This window comes from Prunus persica, chromosome G7, assembly GCF_000346465.2.
Source record: "Prunus persica cultivar Lovell chromosome G7, Prunus_persica_NCBIv2, whole genome shotgun sequence".
Taxonomy (NCBI): domain Eukaryota; kingdom Viridiplantae; phylum Streptophyta; class Magnoliopsida; order Rosales; family Rosaceae; genus Prunus; species Prunus persica.
In genome coordinates this window covers 5,040,110-5,055,547 of record NC_034015.1, presented here as the reverse complement: position 1 = coordinate 5,055,547, position 15,438 = coordinate 5,040,110, and the positions used below count along the sequence as shown (strand labels likewise).

Sequence of the window (15,438 nt, the reverse complement as noted above, 5' to 3'; positions counted from 1 at the left end):
CACGGCGGACTGTCATGGACTGGACTAAATCCTGAGACTGTCTCGGATTAACTCGGATTGGCCTAAGCTAGATTAAGTACTGACCTATGTTTGGTGTTGCGTTGGACTAAGAAACTGGATTGTAAAAATAGTGAAGACTTATGTTTGGTGCTGTGTCGGACTAAAAAATAATTATTTTAATATTTAAAAATAATAATTTTTAAATAATTAATGTAATTTTTTTTGTTATTATAATTACCAAATTGACATGTACATTTCTTTCCTCCAAACCAAAGGCTTTTATAAATTCTACCGATTTTATGCATGATTTAGTCTTTATTTGTATGCAAACATAAAGAATTTAATTAACTGAATCTTTACCAAGTGATATTATGTTATTATACCAAAATATGTTGGCTGAGGATAAAATAGATAACTCAGGAAATTGTGACAAAAATATAGGCAAACATTCTTTATATCTTGCATTTAACCTGGTAAACTAGAATTAGGATTTAAACAAGAGTTGCATCCGAAACTCTATGACTAAGACATTTTTGAAAACTACATATTAGAGCATAGTATTACCAAATCAATCCTCAGCAAAATTTGGTGATAAAAAACAAACAGGGAGCTTCCCTTTCTCATTAAAAGGGCAAAAGTTTCCAGAGTCTTCTAGAGATAAATATAAAATGGAAAATCATGTCTCTCTGAACTTGGAAAAGTAAAACTAAAAACACCGAATGAACATAGTAGAAAGATGACGCATCTTCCCCACTAATAGATATGTAAGTCTACAACTATCCAAGAAACCAATAATGATCAACAATTGAATTTTTCTCATACAAGCAATCTCACAACTAAACTAATACCACAATTTCAAGCAAATTTTGTCATTGGTTCATTGTTGGGTATAGGTAGCATAATCACGTTTTTCAAATTTCACCTTTGCCTACAAGTATACTTACGTATTACACTAGACAATTGAAATTGCTAAAACAAGACTAGTAAGCTACAGGTTTTCTGTTTCCTTGGCCACCTTCAAATGAAGCTCTAAATTCCCAGAACATGAACCTCATTCTTCTCACAAGGCATCACGAGAGGCAATCCATCAAGTAATGGCTTCAGCAAGAGAAGATATCCCTAGTTCCACGCTAGTTATCTTATAGTGCTGAAAATTACGAGAGCTGATGATCACTAACTAGACAAAATCAGAACAAAACTAATTGCCGTTAGAAAAGTGATCAAGAGTGTACCTTTTGTACTTGGGCTTGGTCTACTCTACCTCCCAACTCCTCCAATTCAATCTCTTTTCCATTGATAGTTTCTCTACTGCTTTTTGTTCAATCTAGTATTCTACAAAAATTATTAAAGTCAAAATGCTAACATTTTCTGATATCCTGAAGCAATGCAAGGCTTGATCTACTACAACTTTCAGAGTGATCTTACCTCATCAGAAGAAGAATTAAAACAAGCGGCAAGCACATAAGTTGAGCTTTCAGAGATGCCACATCTTTTCAATGATTCTGTGATCTAGTCATGTTCAAAGCTAAGAGTTACATATTCGCAGAACGAGAAAAATAAGCAACAGGCCACAAAACATATTAGTTAATAGGTAGAAAATTACATGCTTGGATCCTGAATAATTGTAAACAAGCTCATAATGAAGCAGCTCCCTAGAAGATAATGACTTTAAAGCATAAGACAGATATATCACACATAAGTTTTGTTCCACTTCAATTGAAGTAGATGAGTTCATTCTTACTTCTGTTTAAAATTAAAACATCTTTAAACTACAAATTCAATAACTTTCTTTTTCTCTTTTGGAACTGAAAATAAGATTAACAAGCGATGGAAATCCAGTTTGTTGTTAGAGTTATGTTAAGTACAGAAGCAATCATCGGTTCTCAAAAATTAATACATTGGAAGAAGGAAAAAAAACAATTGTTCCTACCAGGGGTCTTGACAACCTGCCTATTCCTCTTCTTGACACCAAACTTGGAGACCTTGAGACTCCTGTGACCAACATTCACCCTGGCAAGAGCTGCTTTCTTCAAATTGGGTCTATAGAAATTGTCCGCCACCTGAAACAATTTACAATTAAAAAATAATTCAGCTAGTGATGATGTGAAAATTGTAGGAAACTAAATGCAACTTTGTGCTCTACCATGAGAAAACAAGATGAATGACAAAAATCCATTTGCTTGACACGAGAGGGCTTAAAAGAAACATACTATTCCAGATCATTCAGAACAATTTCAAACCATTAATTCTGTTATGATCGCATGATTTGTGAAGAGAGAGAGTTTATGATAACAATAACCAGAGCTATACCCAGACTTTGACAACAACCAGAGCTTTGACAATAACAAACTCAAAACCACACAAACAGCTATACCCAAACTTTCACTACCTGGGTCAAGATTTGAACTTGCCCAAAAGGGGAAGAAGGAATAAGAGACTCTGACAATAACCATTGCAAAACCACACAAACGGCTATACCCAAACTTTCACTACCTGGGTCAAGATTCGAACTTGACCCAAAGGAGAAGAAGGAATAAGAGAGACCAGAAAACTTACCTGGTCAAGATTTGAAGAAGCAGTCGCGAACGAGAGAGAGAGAGCTGGAGTTGCGACCGAGAAAGAGCCAGAGTTGCGACCGAGAGAGAGAGCTGGACTCGCTGTTTCAATTTAGCGAATGGCTTATTTTGCGAAGGCAATTTCAGCCTCTCTGTATAAGGAGAGCGAGTGAGGAGGTGTTTTTTACTGTTGGACTCCACAATCCCTTTTAACTTAGTCCCTTATTTTACCAAACATGGGCTTCAAGGCTTATTTAGCATAGTCCAACCTAATGAAGCCTACCAAACATGCCCGTAAGGTATTCATGATCTATTTTTGACAATTTTAAATAAAAAAATTAAGGCTTAAATGTTAAAATAGTCCCTGTGTTTTATCATGTTGGCCAATTTAATCACTGTGTTTTTAATTTGGCCAATTTAATCCCTGTGTTTAGGACCGTTAGCCAATGTGATCCAATCCGTTAAATTTATGTTTAAAAAATTTAAAAACTGTTTAAATATTAATAAAAAAAATAGATATATTTGAATTCAATTTTAAAATGGATAATTAAATAAGATCTCTAATTTTGGTCTGGGCTTTTAGTCCCCTTGTTACAAAATAATAATAAAATCTAAAACTAAAAGAAATTAAAATCAAAGGATGATACCACCATCCAATCTAGCCCCCACCCCCACCACCCTTCTTTCTTCTCTCTTTCTCCCAACAACAACCCACCCCAGCTACTTTCCGCAGCCCAGACCCAAAGGCCCCAACTCCCCTACACACACACCTACCTCCTGAACACAAATCCTTCCCACCCCTGAGCTCTCTCTCTCTCTCTCTCTCTGTCTCAAACAACCCCTACCGCCCGACCATGTCCCAGCAAGATCTTCCCCAATCCCACCATTCCCTGGCCATTTGTCCCATCCCCAGCCGAGCCGCTCGGATCCTCTAGCCCCTCCTTGATTATGCCCATCTTGTCTTTTTTTTCTTTCCTAACGTTATGTTTTGGTTTTAATGAAGTTTCAATATATTTTTTAATTAATTAAAATTTTAAAATCAATTTCAAATAAGTTTATAGGTTTTCAACAAAAAAGAAAAAAAATCATTTATGTTTATTTAATGGCAATTTTAACCGAATGGACCATATTGACTAATGGTCCTAAACACAGGGACCAAATTGGCCAAATTGAAAACACAGGGATTAAATTGACCAACATGGTACAACACAAGGACTATTTTAGCATTTAAGCCAAAAATTAATATAAGGAAGTGTGATATCGTTGAAAAAAGGAAAAATTCAACTTAGACCCCTCAAGTTTGTCATAATTACAGTAAGAAATTACAGGTTTCATTAACCAACAATTTTTTGACATATAATTTTTTCAATGACATACTCACTTGGCAGACATCAACAATTATAGAATCATTACGAGCAATGTGGTTTGCCAAATACTCATCAGCTACGTCTTCATCAGGCCGGACATCAGCATCTCTAAAATTTACATATGGTTTGTGTTTCACACGATTCAGATCTTCATGAAGACCATCTAGCAAAAATGCCAAAAGCTCCTGAAACAACAATTAGCTTTTAAGTTCATCCAAATTGCATGTGCACACGTTGCTGAAAACATAGTGTCAAGTACCAAACCTGAGAATCGTGCTGATTGTGACCACTAAACTGAGGTGCAAAACGAGCAAGTTTTGTTTTAAAAGGTCGAGGAGCAACCGGTGTTCGTCCAGGCGCCCATAGCTTCCCAAGTAACTCACCAAATGCTAGAGCTAGCTCACCCTACATTTTGACCAGTTAATCAACAAGCTAATTTTAAAAGCAACTTAATTTTTTATTTTTTTTTTAATGTGTAATGTTTTGAAATCTTATGAGGGTGTTGGTGTAATTTTAAAAACCTGAAAGGTTTTAGGAAGTCAAGCATGAGAAATTGGAAGTCTAAGGTGTCCAAGGAGTGTGTTTAGTTCTCTCCACGGTGAGAGCTCCCTCACCGTCTCTGGTGATTCTCCCTAAGCTTGGTCTTAGCTGTTGCTTGTCAACCCATCTACATCGCATTTAGTTCCACAAATCCTAACCCAGCTCCATATCCATTAAGTTACCAAATCTCATCCCTCCTCCATTGCTTTTAGTCCCTCAGATCTCAACCAATCTCCATCGCATTTAGTTCCTCAAACCTCGACCAAACCTGCACTTGTCTGTTTCATTTACTCCTTACACCCACCCTCAATTCCATTAATTTCAACCCTGGCACCAGGACACAATCACTACGAGATCTATCTCAGTTAATTACTTGATGGCTCTGTGCTTCTTGAGCCCTGGGCAGCTTTATTTCCTTGGCATTTGAAGGTCTAAAGTCATGAATGCACAGCAGCAACCTCGGATCCTAGGTTCCTTAAACTGCATACCAGGAAATAACATTAACTTTTTGCCAACAACCACACCAAAATCATCAATAGCCAATCCCATCAGCTTCTTAAATCCCCCGATTTACCTCATACCTATTTCCATCGCCATAACAATCAATATCTTCAAATCTTATGCCCATCTAAGAGCATTCAAGCTACTCCCTCTCATTTTAAACCCGCTAGAGAACTTTTTCCACTCAAACATGGCACAACACAGTACAGAGGAACTAACAATACAACTTGAGGAATCTTTGGGTATCTCCTCACTGGAAAATGGTCCGAAGTTGATTGGTGCTATAATAGCAAACAAGATGCCCAATCGTGGGGCTATAAAAAACATCCTGAAAAAGGCATGGCAAGAGTTTGGAGAAGCAAAGATCACCTGGATACGTGAAAACCTGTTTGCCATCTCTGTCCAGGATGAGGATATGGCAAGGAAGATCTTGGAGCGTGGCCCATGGTCTGTCATGCGTCATTGCTTCTCGGTTAGAAGATGGCCTTTGGAGCTGGCAGTGGAAGAAATTGATACCCATCTTGTTCCTTTTTGGGTACAAGTTCGAGGGATTCCCTTGAATCTATGTACGGAGGAAAATACTGTGAAGATTGGGAGGAAAATTGGAGATCTGGTTGAATATGAGAACCCCAACCAAGCCAGAGGTTTCCTGCGTCTCAGAGTAGAAATAGACACCGCCCAGCCCCTTCCAGCAGGCTTTTGGCTCCCGCGCAGCGATGGCTCCGAAACTTGGGCAGAACTGCAGTACGAGCGTCTATCTGATTTCTGCTATAACTGTGGCAGACTGGGACACTGCAACACCGAGTGCCCACAAGAGAGAGCCGAGGAGGGAGCTGCGGGATACGGTACTTGGACGAGAGCCAGAGTTATCAGAGAGCTGTATGAACAACCCAAACCCATATCGGCGCCGCAAGGTGAACGAAGGGCCGCAACAACACCAAATCAGAGACGTACCAATGAAAGGGGGCGGCGCGTGCACCATGCGCGTGAGATCAGGGAGGATATAGCATCTGAAAGTCGCGAGCAAACCTGTGAGATGACAAGTCAACTCAGGACACACGGCTCAAGAATCCACCCGTTGCTAACTGATGGGACTCACGTGGTAACTCAGGCCGTTGGAGACACAACAAATCAGCTCGTTCTGAGCAGATCTGTAAATCCCTCGAGACACACATTCATGACAGGCAAGAATCAAGGAGAAACAACTCAGATTTTGGGGAAGGCAGCAGAAAGAAGTTTCAACAACACGGTAACTTTGGAAGAAATTAATCTGCCCTCAGAATTTATCAGACCTGCAGGCAGAAAGGGACCCATTTCGGAAGAAAAGAGAATGGAGTTACTGAAGGCCCAAAACACAAAGGCAGAGTCTTTTATAACTGACTGGACCAGACCAGGCCCAAGCCACAGAGAAGACAGATTTGATGATGGGCCGTCTGGAAGTGATTTGCAGCTTGAACCTATGCTATCAAACCCTTTTGGACCCCAGCCAAAGCAAAACTCCCCCATGTTGGTGGGCCAGATAAACAACATGTTCACTAGCATGGGTCTTAAAAGGGTTGCTGAAACAGAAGTGGTTGGCAATTTCAAATCTCCTGATAAAAAGGCAAAAGGCTCCCAGCATGAAGAAAGCTCGGGGTCGACAAAAGGAAAGACAATTAAGGCCTATGGAAGAACAAATCGTAGGAGGGGTCAGGCTCTGGGAAGAAATCTATTTTCGGAGGAAAGGCTTCAGGAGGTCAAAGTTACTGAAACTGAAGATTGGGGGAGAGTGCGAAAACAAACAACAGATAAAGTGGGAGGAGACTCCCAGGGCGGTGGCGGCTGGCCTGAAACAGCCGCACGGGAGCCATGAGTTACCTCCTCTGGAACTGTCAGGGCCTAGGGTCTGACCTGACAATTCGAGCCCTTCATGGGTTCATAAAAAAACACAGACCCTCTGCTGTTTTCTTAATGGAAACAAAAATGCAGAACAGCAGAATTGACCGTCTAAGACGCAGAATGGGCTTCCAAAATGGTTATAATGTCCCCCCAAATGGTTTAGCAGGAGGGCTTAGCCTTTGGTGGGATGAGTCCATAAATGTGGATGTTGCTTTTAGTTCCGAAAACTTGATTGATACTAAGGTGCATGGTCTAAGCGATGGTTCTTACTGTCGTGTGTCTTGGATTTACGGCACGCCTTACAGAGAGCAAAAACCAGCTTTTTGGGGGTGGCTAGGATCCCAACTCTGTGCTACTAATGACCTTTGGCTCTGTGGAGGGGACATGAATGAGTTCATATGGCACTTTGAAAAGGCTGGGGGGGTTGCTGCTTCCCACTCAAGACCTAGACATCTTCTTGAGTTTTCCACGAAGGCTGAGCTTATTGACTTGGGGTTTAGTGGACCGAGTTTTACTTGGAGAGGCACAAGGAACACACACTTTGTGCAAGAAAGAATCGACCGGGGACTAGCAAATGCAGCTTGGCAAACTCGATGGCCAGACACCGCGGTTTTACATTGCCCAGTAATTGGTTCTGATCATTGCCCCATTTTTATCTCAACGACTCAAAAAGGGAAGTTTGGGAAAAGACAATTTAAGTTTGAACCCTCATGGGCAGATGATCCAGAACGTAGGGAGGTCATTGAAAGGGCATGGAGTAGTAGCCTTAGCGGTCCATGGATGTCGCAATGGCAGAAGAATCTACATAATTGTCGGAACCATCTTACCGATTGGAGTAAAAGGAAATTCAAGAATAACAAGATCGAAATTGACAGTCTGGTGGACCAACTAAACCTCATGCAACACAGCTGGGAGGAAAATAGCGAGAATATCTCTCGTATTAAGACCAAGTTGAATGATCTATGGAGAAAAGAAGAGTGTTACTGGCAGCAGCGCTCCAGAATCAAATGGCTGCAAAATGGCGACTCCAATACCTCTTACTTTCACCAGGCGACTATCCAAAGAAGGAGACAAAACAAGATCGCGAGAATTAAAGGGGAAAATGGCAACTGGGAACAATCACAGAAGGGAGTTCGCAGGGCTTTTGAGGAGTATTTCAAAGAGCTGTTTACTTCAAGTGGGAGCAGAGATTGGAATTCCATCCTGAATTGTATTGAACCAGTGGTAACTGATGACATGAACAGAGACTTGACCAGGCCAATTACACTCGAGGAGATTAAAGATGTTGCTTTTCAGATGGGGGCCACGAAAGCTCCAGGGCCTGATGGCTTTCATGGGACTTTCTATCACAAATACTGGGGAATTATTCACAATGATATTCAGGGCTTCACTGCTGATTTTTTCACTGGCCAAGCCATCCCCAAGCCTTTGAACTCCACACAAATAGTCCTTATTCCAAAGATTCCTAATCCTGAAGCTGTCTCCCAATTTAGGCCAATTAGCTTGTGCAACTTCTCCTACAAGATCCTCTCCAAAATTCTGGCCAACTGTCTTAAGCCTCACCTACCTAGCATTATCTCCCCAACTCAAAATGCATTTGTTCCTGATCGACAGATCCAGGATAACATCCTGGTAGCCCATGAAGTTTTCCATGCTCTGAAACTCAAGAAATCAAAGAAGAAGTTTGAGATGGGAGTGAAACTCGATATGAATAAGGCTTATGACCGCGTGGAATGGGATTTTCTTGAGAAGGTTATGCAAAAAATGGGGTTTAATGCAGGTTGGATTCAGTTAGTCATGAGCTGTGTAACAACGGTAAACTTCACTGTGGTGATCAATGGCCAACGGGGTGGAGCCTTCTCCCCATCCCGGGGTATCCGACAGGGTGACCCAATCTCCCCATACTTATTTCTTTTTATTAGTGAAGTTTTGTCCCTGCTAATAAAAAATGCTTGTGAGACAGATTTGTTACAAGGTATTAAGCTGAATTCTGGAGGTCCTACCTTATCCCACCTATTATTTGCAGATGATACTCTCATATTCCTGAAAGCCACCCCCCAAAATTGTCAGAATATCTCTCGCCTCCTTCAAGCATATTGCGCTGCGTCTGGACAACAAGTGAGCTTGACCAAGTCCAATGTGGTTTTCAGCTCCAACACCCGTTCCTATGTCCGAGCTTCAATGTGTGCAATCCTAGGCATGCCCGATGTTACTGATGCAGGGCAATACCTGGGTCTTCCCACTTCTTGGGGCAGAGCAAAGAAGGAAGCGTTGGTGTATGTGAAAGATCGAATTCTTCGAAAGGTGCATGGCTGGAATCAACATTGCCTTTCACAAGCTTGCCGTGAAATCTTAATTAAATCGGTGGCTCTTGCTGTACCAGCTTATCCCATGAATATCTTCAAATTCCCTACCACCCTTTGCAAAGAAATTGATTCTGTTTTGGTGGGCTTCTGGTGGGGGCAGATTGGAGATAACCGAAAGCTCCATTGGATCAACTGGGACACCCTTGGACAACCTAAACATGAGGGGGGAATGGGCTTTCGCAACCTCCACAAGTTCAACTTAGCTCTTCTCGCAAAGCAATGCTGGAGAATTTTGATGGAGCCTCAATCCCTGTGGGTTAAGGTTCTTAAAGGTAGATATTTCCCCAATGTCAGTTTCTTGGAAGCTAAGAAGAGTGGTCGTACTTCGTGGGCTTGGGCAAGCTTGCTTGAGGGCAGGGATATCCTACTTCGTGGTGCTCATTGGCAAGTTATGAACGGGGCACATATTAGATTGTGGGTTGACCGATGGCTGCCAAACTCTCTTAATGATTGTCCTCGCCTTCATTCTACTGAAACTCTTGATCGGAACTTACGAGTGGAAGCTATTATTAACAGGGAGCTCGATGAATGGAACTTGGACCCAATTAGGCACGCCATTTTTGATAGTGATGCCCGTGCAATTACAAGAGTCAAGTTCGGTAGCAGCAGACTGCCAGATCGACTGATTTGGCCTATGGAAAGGAATGGTTCTTACTCTGTGCTCTCTGGTTACCTTTGGCTTCACAATACTGAATGTAGACGAAGAAATCCACGCCCATCCTCTTCAATGGCGATTGATCCAAGGCTTTGGAAGCAAATTTGGAAAGCGGATGTCCCCCCAAAAATTCGAAACTTCCTGTGGCGAGCTCTCAGAAATTGCCTTGCTACATCGGCAAACTTGCACAAAAAGAAAATCGCTAGATCGCCCATGTGTCCGCTCTGTAATGATCACCCGGAAACGGCTGAACACATCCTTCTCCTCTGTCCTTGGGTGGAACCTGTCTGGTTCGGATGCTCCCTCAACCTCCGTATAAATCGTCAGGCGGTGACATCTTTCGGCCAATGGTTAGGGAATGTTATTGAGAAAGGGAAGACCCCACAGGAGCGATCAAGATGCCTAACTGTTATCGCGTACTTCTGCTGGCAGATCTGGAGGATACGTGCAAGCAGTGCTGGAACACATCTTCCCCTTCACCAGCCAGAACTACCCACGCTGCCTCTATTGCCATCAATGAATTCCTTGGCTCCCTTTGATCATGGCAGACATCAAACTGAGCATCCTACCCTTTCTAATGACAACCAACAACAACTTTGGAACCCCCCTGCCTCTCCCTTTGTCAAAGTCAACGTGGATGCATCATGGAATCCAAACTCAAAGAGGGTTGGCATTGGTATCCTAATTAGGAACACTCATGGAGACTTTATCAAGGGTTCATCCATCCCATCTGTGGCGAACTCTGCTATTGAGGCTGAGGCACAGGCTTGTCTTGAAGGCTGTAAGCTCGCTGCTGAGATGGGTTATCGTCAAGTAACTTTTGAATCTGATTGCAAGGAAGTAATCTCTTCTTTGAAGGGCCCCTTATCCAATGGAAGGTGGGAAATCTATCCTATGCTAAGTACTGTTCGAGATGTTTTGAACTGCTTCCAGACCTACGTTTGAACGTGGATTCCTAGAACCGCCAACCAAGCGGCAGATCATTTGGCAATGCTTGCCATTTCGAGGATGAGCCCGGAAGTATGGGTCAACCGACCCCCATCCTCTCTAATGCATATCCTGAACAAAGATGGTTTACCATGCCCCCCAAGGAGTGCTTAAGGTTTGCGGATGTGTGGGCTTCTCGACGTATCCGGTTGTCTTATGACTACGTCTTTTTATTAGTCCTCCTTCCATGCAGCTGTGATGTTTTATTTCTTGTTGTTCGTTGTGCCTAGCTGCTTTATAGGTTGTGTACTTCTCTTGGCTGTTTGCCTTTTTATGAAAATTCCATATTTCAGACCAAAAAAGAAAGGTTTTAGGGGGTGTTAATTCGAAAACAACTTCGTTCTTTGTCGAAAATTTCTTCTTCCTTCTCGACTCGACGCTCAGCTCTCTCAGCCAGCTAGCCACGTCAGGTCAGCCTCTAACTCTCTCTCTCTCTCTCTCTCTCTCTCTCTCTCTCTCTCTCATTTCGATACCCTCAGTCTTAGCCTGTCAATCTCAAATCTTGGCGTCAACCACTTTGAATCTTGAAGCGTGTGTTCGCTGTCATCTCAGTCTCAGATAAACCTCCTCTTCCTCAACCGACCCGGTATGTGCCTTCCAATTTAGTGAAATTACGTTTGTTCTGTGAAATTTATATCAGGGTTTATGTAGAAATTAGTTTGGGGCTTCAGTTTTAATTAGGCTGTTGGAGTTTTTGGATTAAATATAACCTTGATGCCTAAAGGTTTACCTGTTGATTAACATCATATCTGCCTTATTCCTTCCTTGCTTTTATACACATTGCTTTTTTTTTATTTTTTATGCCTAATTTGGAGTTTTCGGATTTGATGCTTCTTGTGCGGTATCCGTGGTTTACTGCTGACTGTAATTGTGGTTCAAGATATACTGGATTAGATGTTATTTGTCTGAATGAGGAATTGGGTTATGTTCTGGTCTATGGTAAAGGAGATTTCATCATGGGAATTCCGAGCCTCCGCATTTAGAGAGTGTGCATTTACACGCATTTTGCAACATCTGGGACATTCAAATAATCTTATGACTGTGGGTAGGAGCTGTTCAAGAATGGTTTTGTATTTTTGTGATCATAACCAGATTAAATGAGTAAAGTGTTACTAAGTTATGTTTTTAGGATGTTGTGAATTGGCCTGAAATTGGGTACGTTCTCAGTCAGTGTATTTGGAATCTTAATAGTAACTTTGATTGGACCTGTATCTTTTGGAAAATTAGTGTTACAAACATGGTTGTTCATACTTAAATTGTTGTTTAATTGGCATTTGGTCATGCATTAATTGGACAGTCTGCTCCAATAATGATTACAGACAACTGAAAAGAGACACTTACCATAGCAATGGGGATTAAATATGTGAAAACCATGTGGTTTAATTTTGTATGTAATGCTCTTTTCCTCTATCAATGTAGATGGAATCTTAATTTTGAATAATAACTTTCGTTTTGGCATTATTTTCATGCAGTGCTGTCCCTGCAGCTCCCTCTGCTGCTCCTGAGAAAGAGAAGGGGAAGGAAGAATACAAGGATGTAAGTTTTAATCAATTGGTTCGACCTCTGTCAATGTTGGCATTTTTAATCACCCAACTATGCTTCTGGCTACTGGCCACAGAAGTCACTACTAGAAGAAAATGAACAAAATATGCGTTGTCACTCATATGCAATTGTGCTCTCATCACTCTCATCCTCAATCGGGTGCTGGGCTTGATTATCAACTAGCTGGTCATCGACCACTTGCAAATCTATGGGGTCCTCAAACATTGGTAGATTCATGGGGTCCTCATCTTCAACTGCTGGCGGATTCACTAGGTCCTCGTCCTGTGGAAGATTCTCAACTAGAATTGGATGGGCTTCTATTGGCAGATCATCAATCCGGTGCAAGTAAAAATATATGGCATCTATGCTTTCAATCATCATACTCATGACCTCCTCCCAAGGCCTCTGATTGAGACCATGAGTATTCTCATATAAAACAATATTATGAAATTCATACCAGTAGTCGTAGTCGTCTAGAACATCATCCTCTGGTAATGGATTACCCTTTAGCAACAGTAATAGCATCCTCTAGCTCTTAGACACTTTGATGGTTTGCAATATTAATCTGTCCTATGTAATGATCCATTCCATCAGGAGTCTGTTGATTTACTCTAGCCAACCCTTGATCCCAGCCCCATCTCCTCCCCCGTTGCCCCTATTTTCCTCCTCATCATGTTGGCTCCTGTCATGATCCTGTTGAAACAAGACAGCCACATTAAATAGCACGCGTAATAATATCCTATTGAAACTTTATAAAATAAAAAAGACAAGCCCATTAATTGGCAAACAGATCATGCTGAAATTTTATAAAATAAAAGAAGACGAGCCTATTAACCAACATACATGTGCGTTAGTGAAATTTGCAAATCATGAAACTTCATAAAATGAAGAAGACACCCTATTAATCAGCATACATATGCACAAACAAGATTATTGAAAGTATGCAAATCATGAAACTTTATAAAATGAAAAAGACAAACCTATGAGACCAGGGCATATGTTTGTCTTCTTAGGTTTGTCTTCTTCGTTTTATAAAGTTTCATGATTTGCATACTTTCAATAATTTTATTTGTGCATATGTATGCTGGTTAATAAGATTTGTCTTCTTCATTTTAGGTTAATAGGGTTTGTCTTCTTCATTTTCTTAAGTTTCACGATTTGGAAATTTCACTGATGCACATGGATGCTAGTTAATGGCTCGTCTTCTTTTATTTTATAAAATTTCAGCAAGATCTGCTTGCCAATTAATGGGCTTGTCTTTTTTATTTTATAAAGTTTCAATAGGATAATATTACGCATGCTATTTAATGCGGCTGTTTTGTTTCAATAGGATCATGACAGGGACCAACATGATGAGGAGGGAAATAGGGGCAGCAGGGGAGGAAATGGGGCTGGGGATAAGGGTTGGCTAGAGTAAATCAACAGACTTTTGATGGAATGGATCATTACATAGGACAGATTAATGTTGCAAACCATCAAAGTGTCTAGGAGTTGGAGGATGCTATATTACTGTTGGAGAGTAATCCGTTACTAGAATATGATGTTCCAGACGAGTACGACTACTGGTATGAATTTCACGATGTTATTTTATACGAGAATACCCATGGTCTCAGTCAGAGGCATTGGGAGGAGGTCATGAATATGATGATTGAAAGGATAAATGCCACAGATTTTTTCTTACACCCGATTGATGATATGCCAGCAGAGGCCCATCCAGTTCCAGTTGAGAATCTTCTAGAGGATGAGGACCCATTTGATCCGCTAGCAGTTGAAGTTGAGGACCCCATGGATCTGCCAGTGGTTGAGGACCCCATGAATCTACAAGTGATTGAGGACCAGCTACTTGATAATCAGACCCAGCACCCGGTTGAGGATGAGAGTGATGAGAGTACAATTACATATGAGTGACAACCAATATTTTGTTCATTTTCTTCTAGTAGTGACTTCTGTAGCCAGAAGCATAGTTAGGTGATTAAAAACATAACTGACTTGTTGAAATTCTTACCACCCTTCTAGATCTGATATTCCAAATGTGCAACCAACTAATGGGTCTTGTGCACGCCTTCGCTTCCCTTTTTTTGACGAATTTCTGAGCATAAATGAAATACAAATCAAGAAGATTAAGCACAGATGGAACAGGTAACTACTTTTTGTCAATGTCAGGATTGTCATTTCTTGCAGCCTTCTCCAAAATCACCTGCAAAGGCTAATATTAGAACAGAGGTATGTCCATCAAATGCCGATAAAGTAAATACTTGCCTATAGTTGACCATAAGGAAGAGGATGATGAGAGAAATTTTGATCTGATCTTTAAGATACACAGGTACTAGAGATGGCAACGAGCTGGTTCGGGGCTCGGTATGGTAATACCATCCACTTTCCTGTTCTCTATTCTCGCCCTCGTCTTTTCCTCAATAAGAATTTTCGGGTAATTCCCATCCCCGTCGGGAGTTGTCTCCCAAACCCGCCCCAAATCCCTGTTTTTTTTAATTTTAAAAAAAACAATATTTTATGTTACATTAAATTTTACTCACTTAGTTACATTCAAAACATTATCGGGCACTGTGTAAAAACTTAACAGCACTGTATGAAACCAACGAAAATAAAAAAGATGAAAAAGCACAGCACTACAGCACATTAAAAACCAACGAAAATAGAAAAGACCAAAAAACTTAATAGCACTGTAGCATCATGAAATCATATCGGGGAGATAATGACTAGTAAAACATAGAGAACACATAAAAAAAAAACACTTTCTATGTGTAGCTTTTTTGGTCAACAAGGAAAGTAAGGAATGATTTATTGACAATCCTCTGCGTATTTCTGCAAGTAAGTATTTGTATTTGTAGTGGGAGTAACTATCACGTATGGAAACACGCCAAAAGCAATTCCGTCACCGGCTTACACTATTACTCAGGGTGAACTAGAGGCACGTAGTCTGCCGGTCCCTCAGGAGTGTACAAAAGGAGGGCTCTACAGAAAAAGAATTCATGCACTGCTAGCCGACACCGAGTGAGAAAAACACGTGCTGTTTACTTACCTTATCA

The 15,438-nt window shown here is 41.0% G+C and overlaps 1 protein-coding gene and 1 long non-coding RNA gene across 4 annotated transcripts; one reads left to right on the top strand and one right to left on the bottom strand.

The window, feature by feature from the left end:
• LOC18770944 (ubiquitin carboxyl-terminal hydrolase 5) lies at nt 724-5,516 on the bottom strand. 3 transcript variants are annotated; one of them, XM_020569209.1, is made up of 7 exons: nt 5,333-5,516; nt 4,187-4,327; nt 3,937-4,107; nt 1,931-2,060; nt 1,426-1,502; nt 1,233-1,332; nt 724-1,147 (listed from the first exon to the last, which is right to left on the bottom strand). In XM_020569209.1, the coding sequence occupies exons 1-6, from the start codon at nt 5,417-5,419 to the stop codon at nt 1,306-1,308; spliced, it is 633 nt and encodes a 210-aa protein (XP_020424798.1). In that variant the 5' UTR covers nt 5,420-5,516; the 3' UTR covers nt 724-1,147; nt 1,233-1,305. The 3 variants fall into 3 exon arrangements, 2 of the variants coding, with proteins under 2 accessions (XP_020424798.1, XP_020424800.1); XM_020569211.1 differs by lacking the exon at nt 724-1,147 and having other exon boundaries at nt 1,240-1,332; nt 1,426-1,509; XR_002272669.1 differs by lacking the exons at nt 724-1,147; nt 1,233-1,332; nt 1,426-1,502; nt 1,931-2,060 and having other exon boundaries at nt 3,761-4,107; nt 4,187-4,942; nt 5,333-5,421.
• On the top strand, nt 10,410-14,489 carry LOC109950163. The gene is made up of 3 exons (XR_002272461.1): nt 10,410-11,435; nt 12,336-12,385; nt 14,408-14,489. It is a non-coding gene; the product is annotated as an uncharacterized LOC109950163 (long non-coding RNA).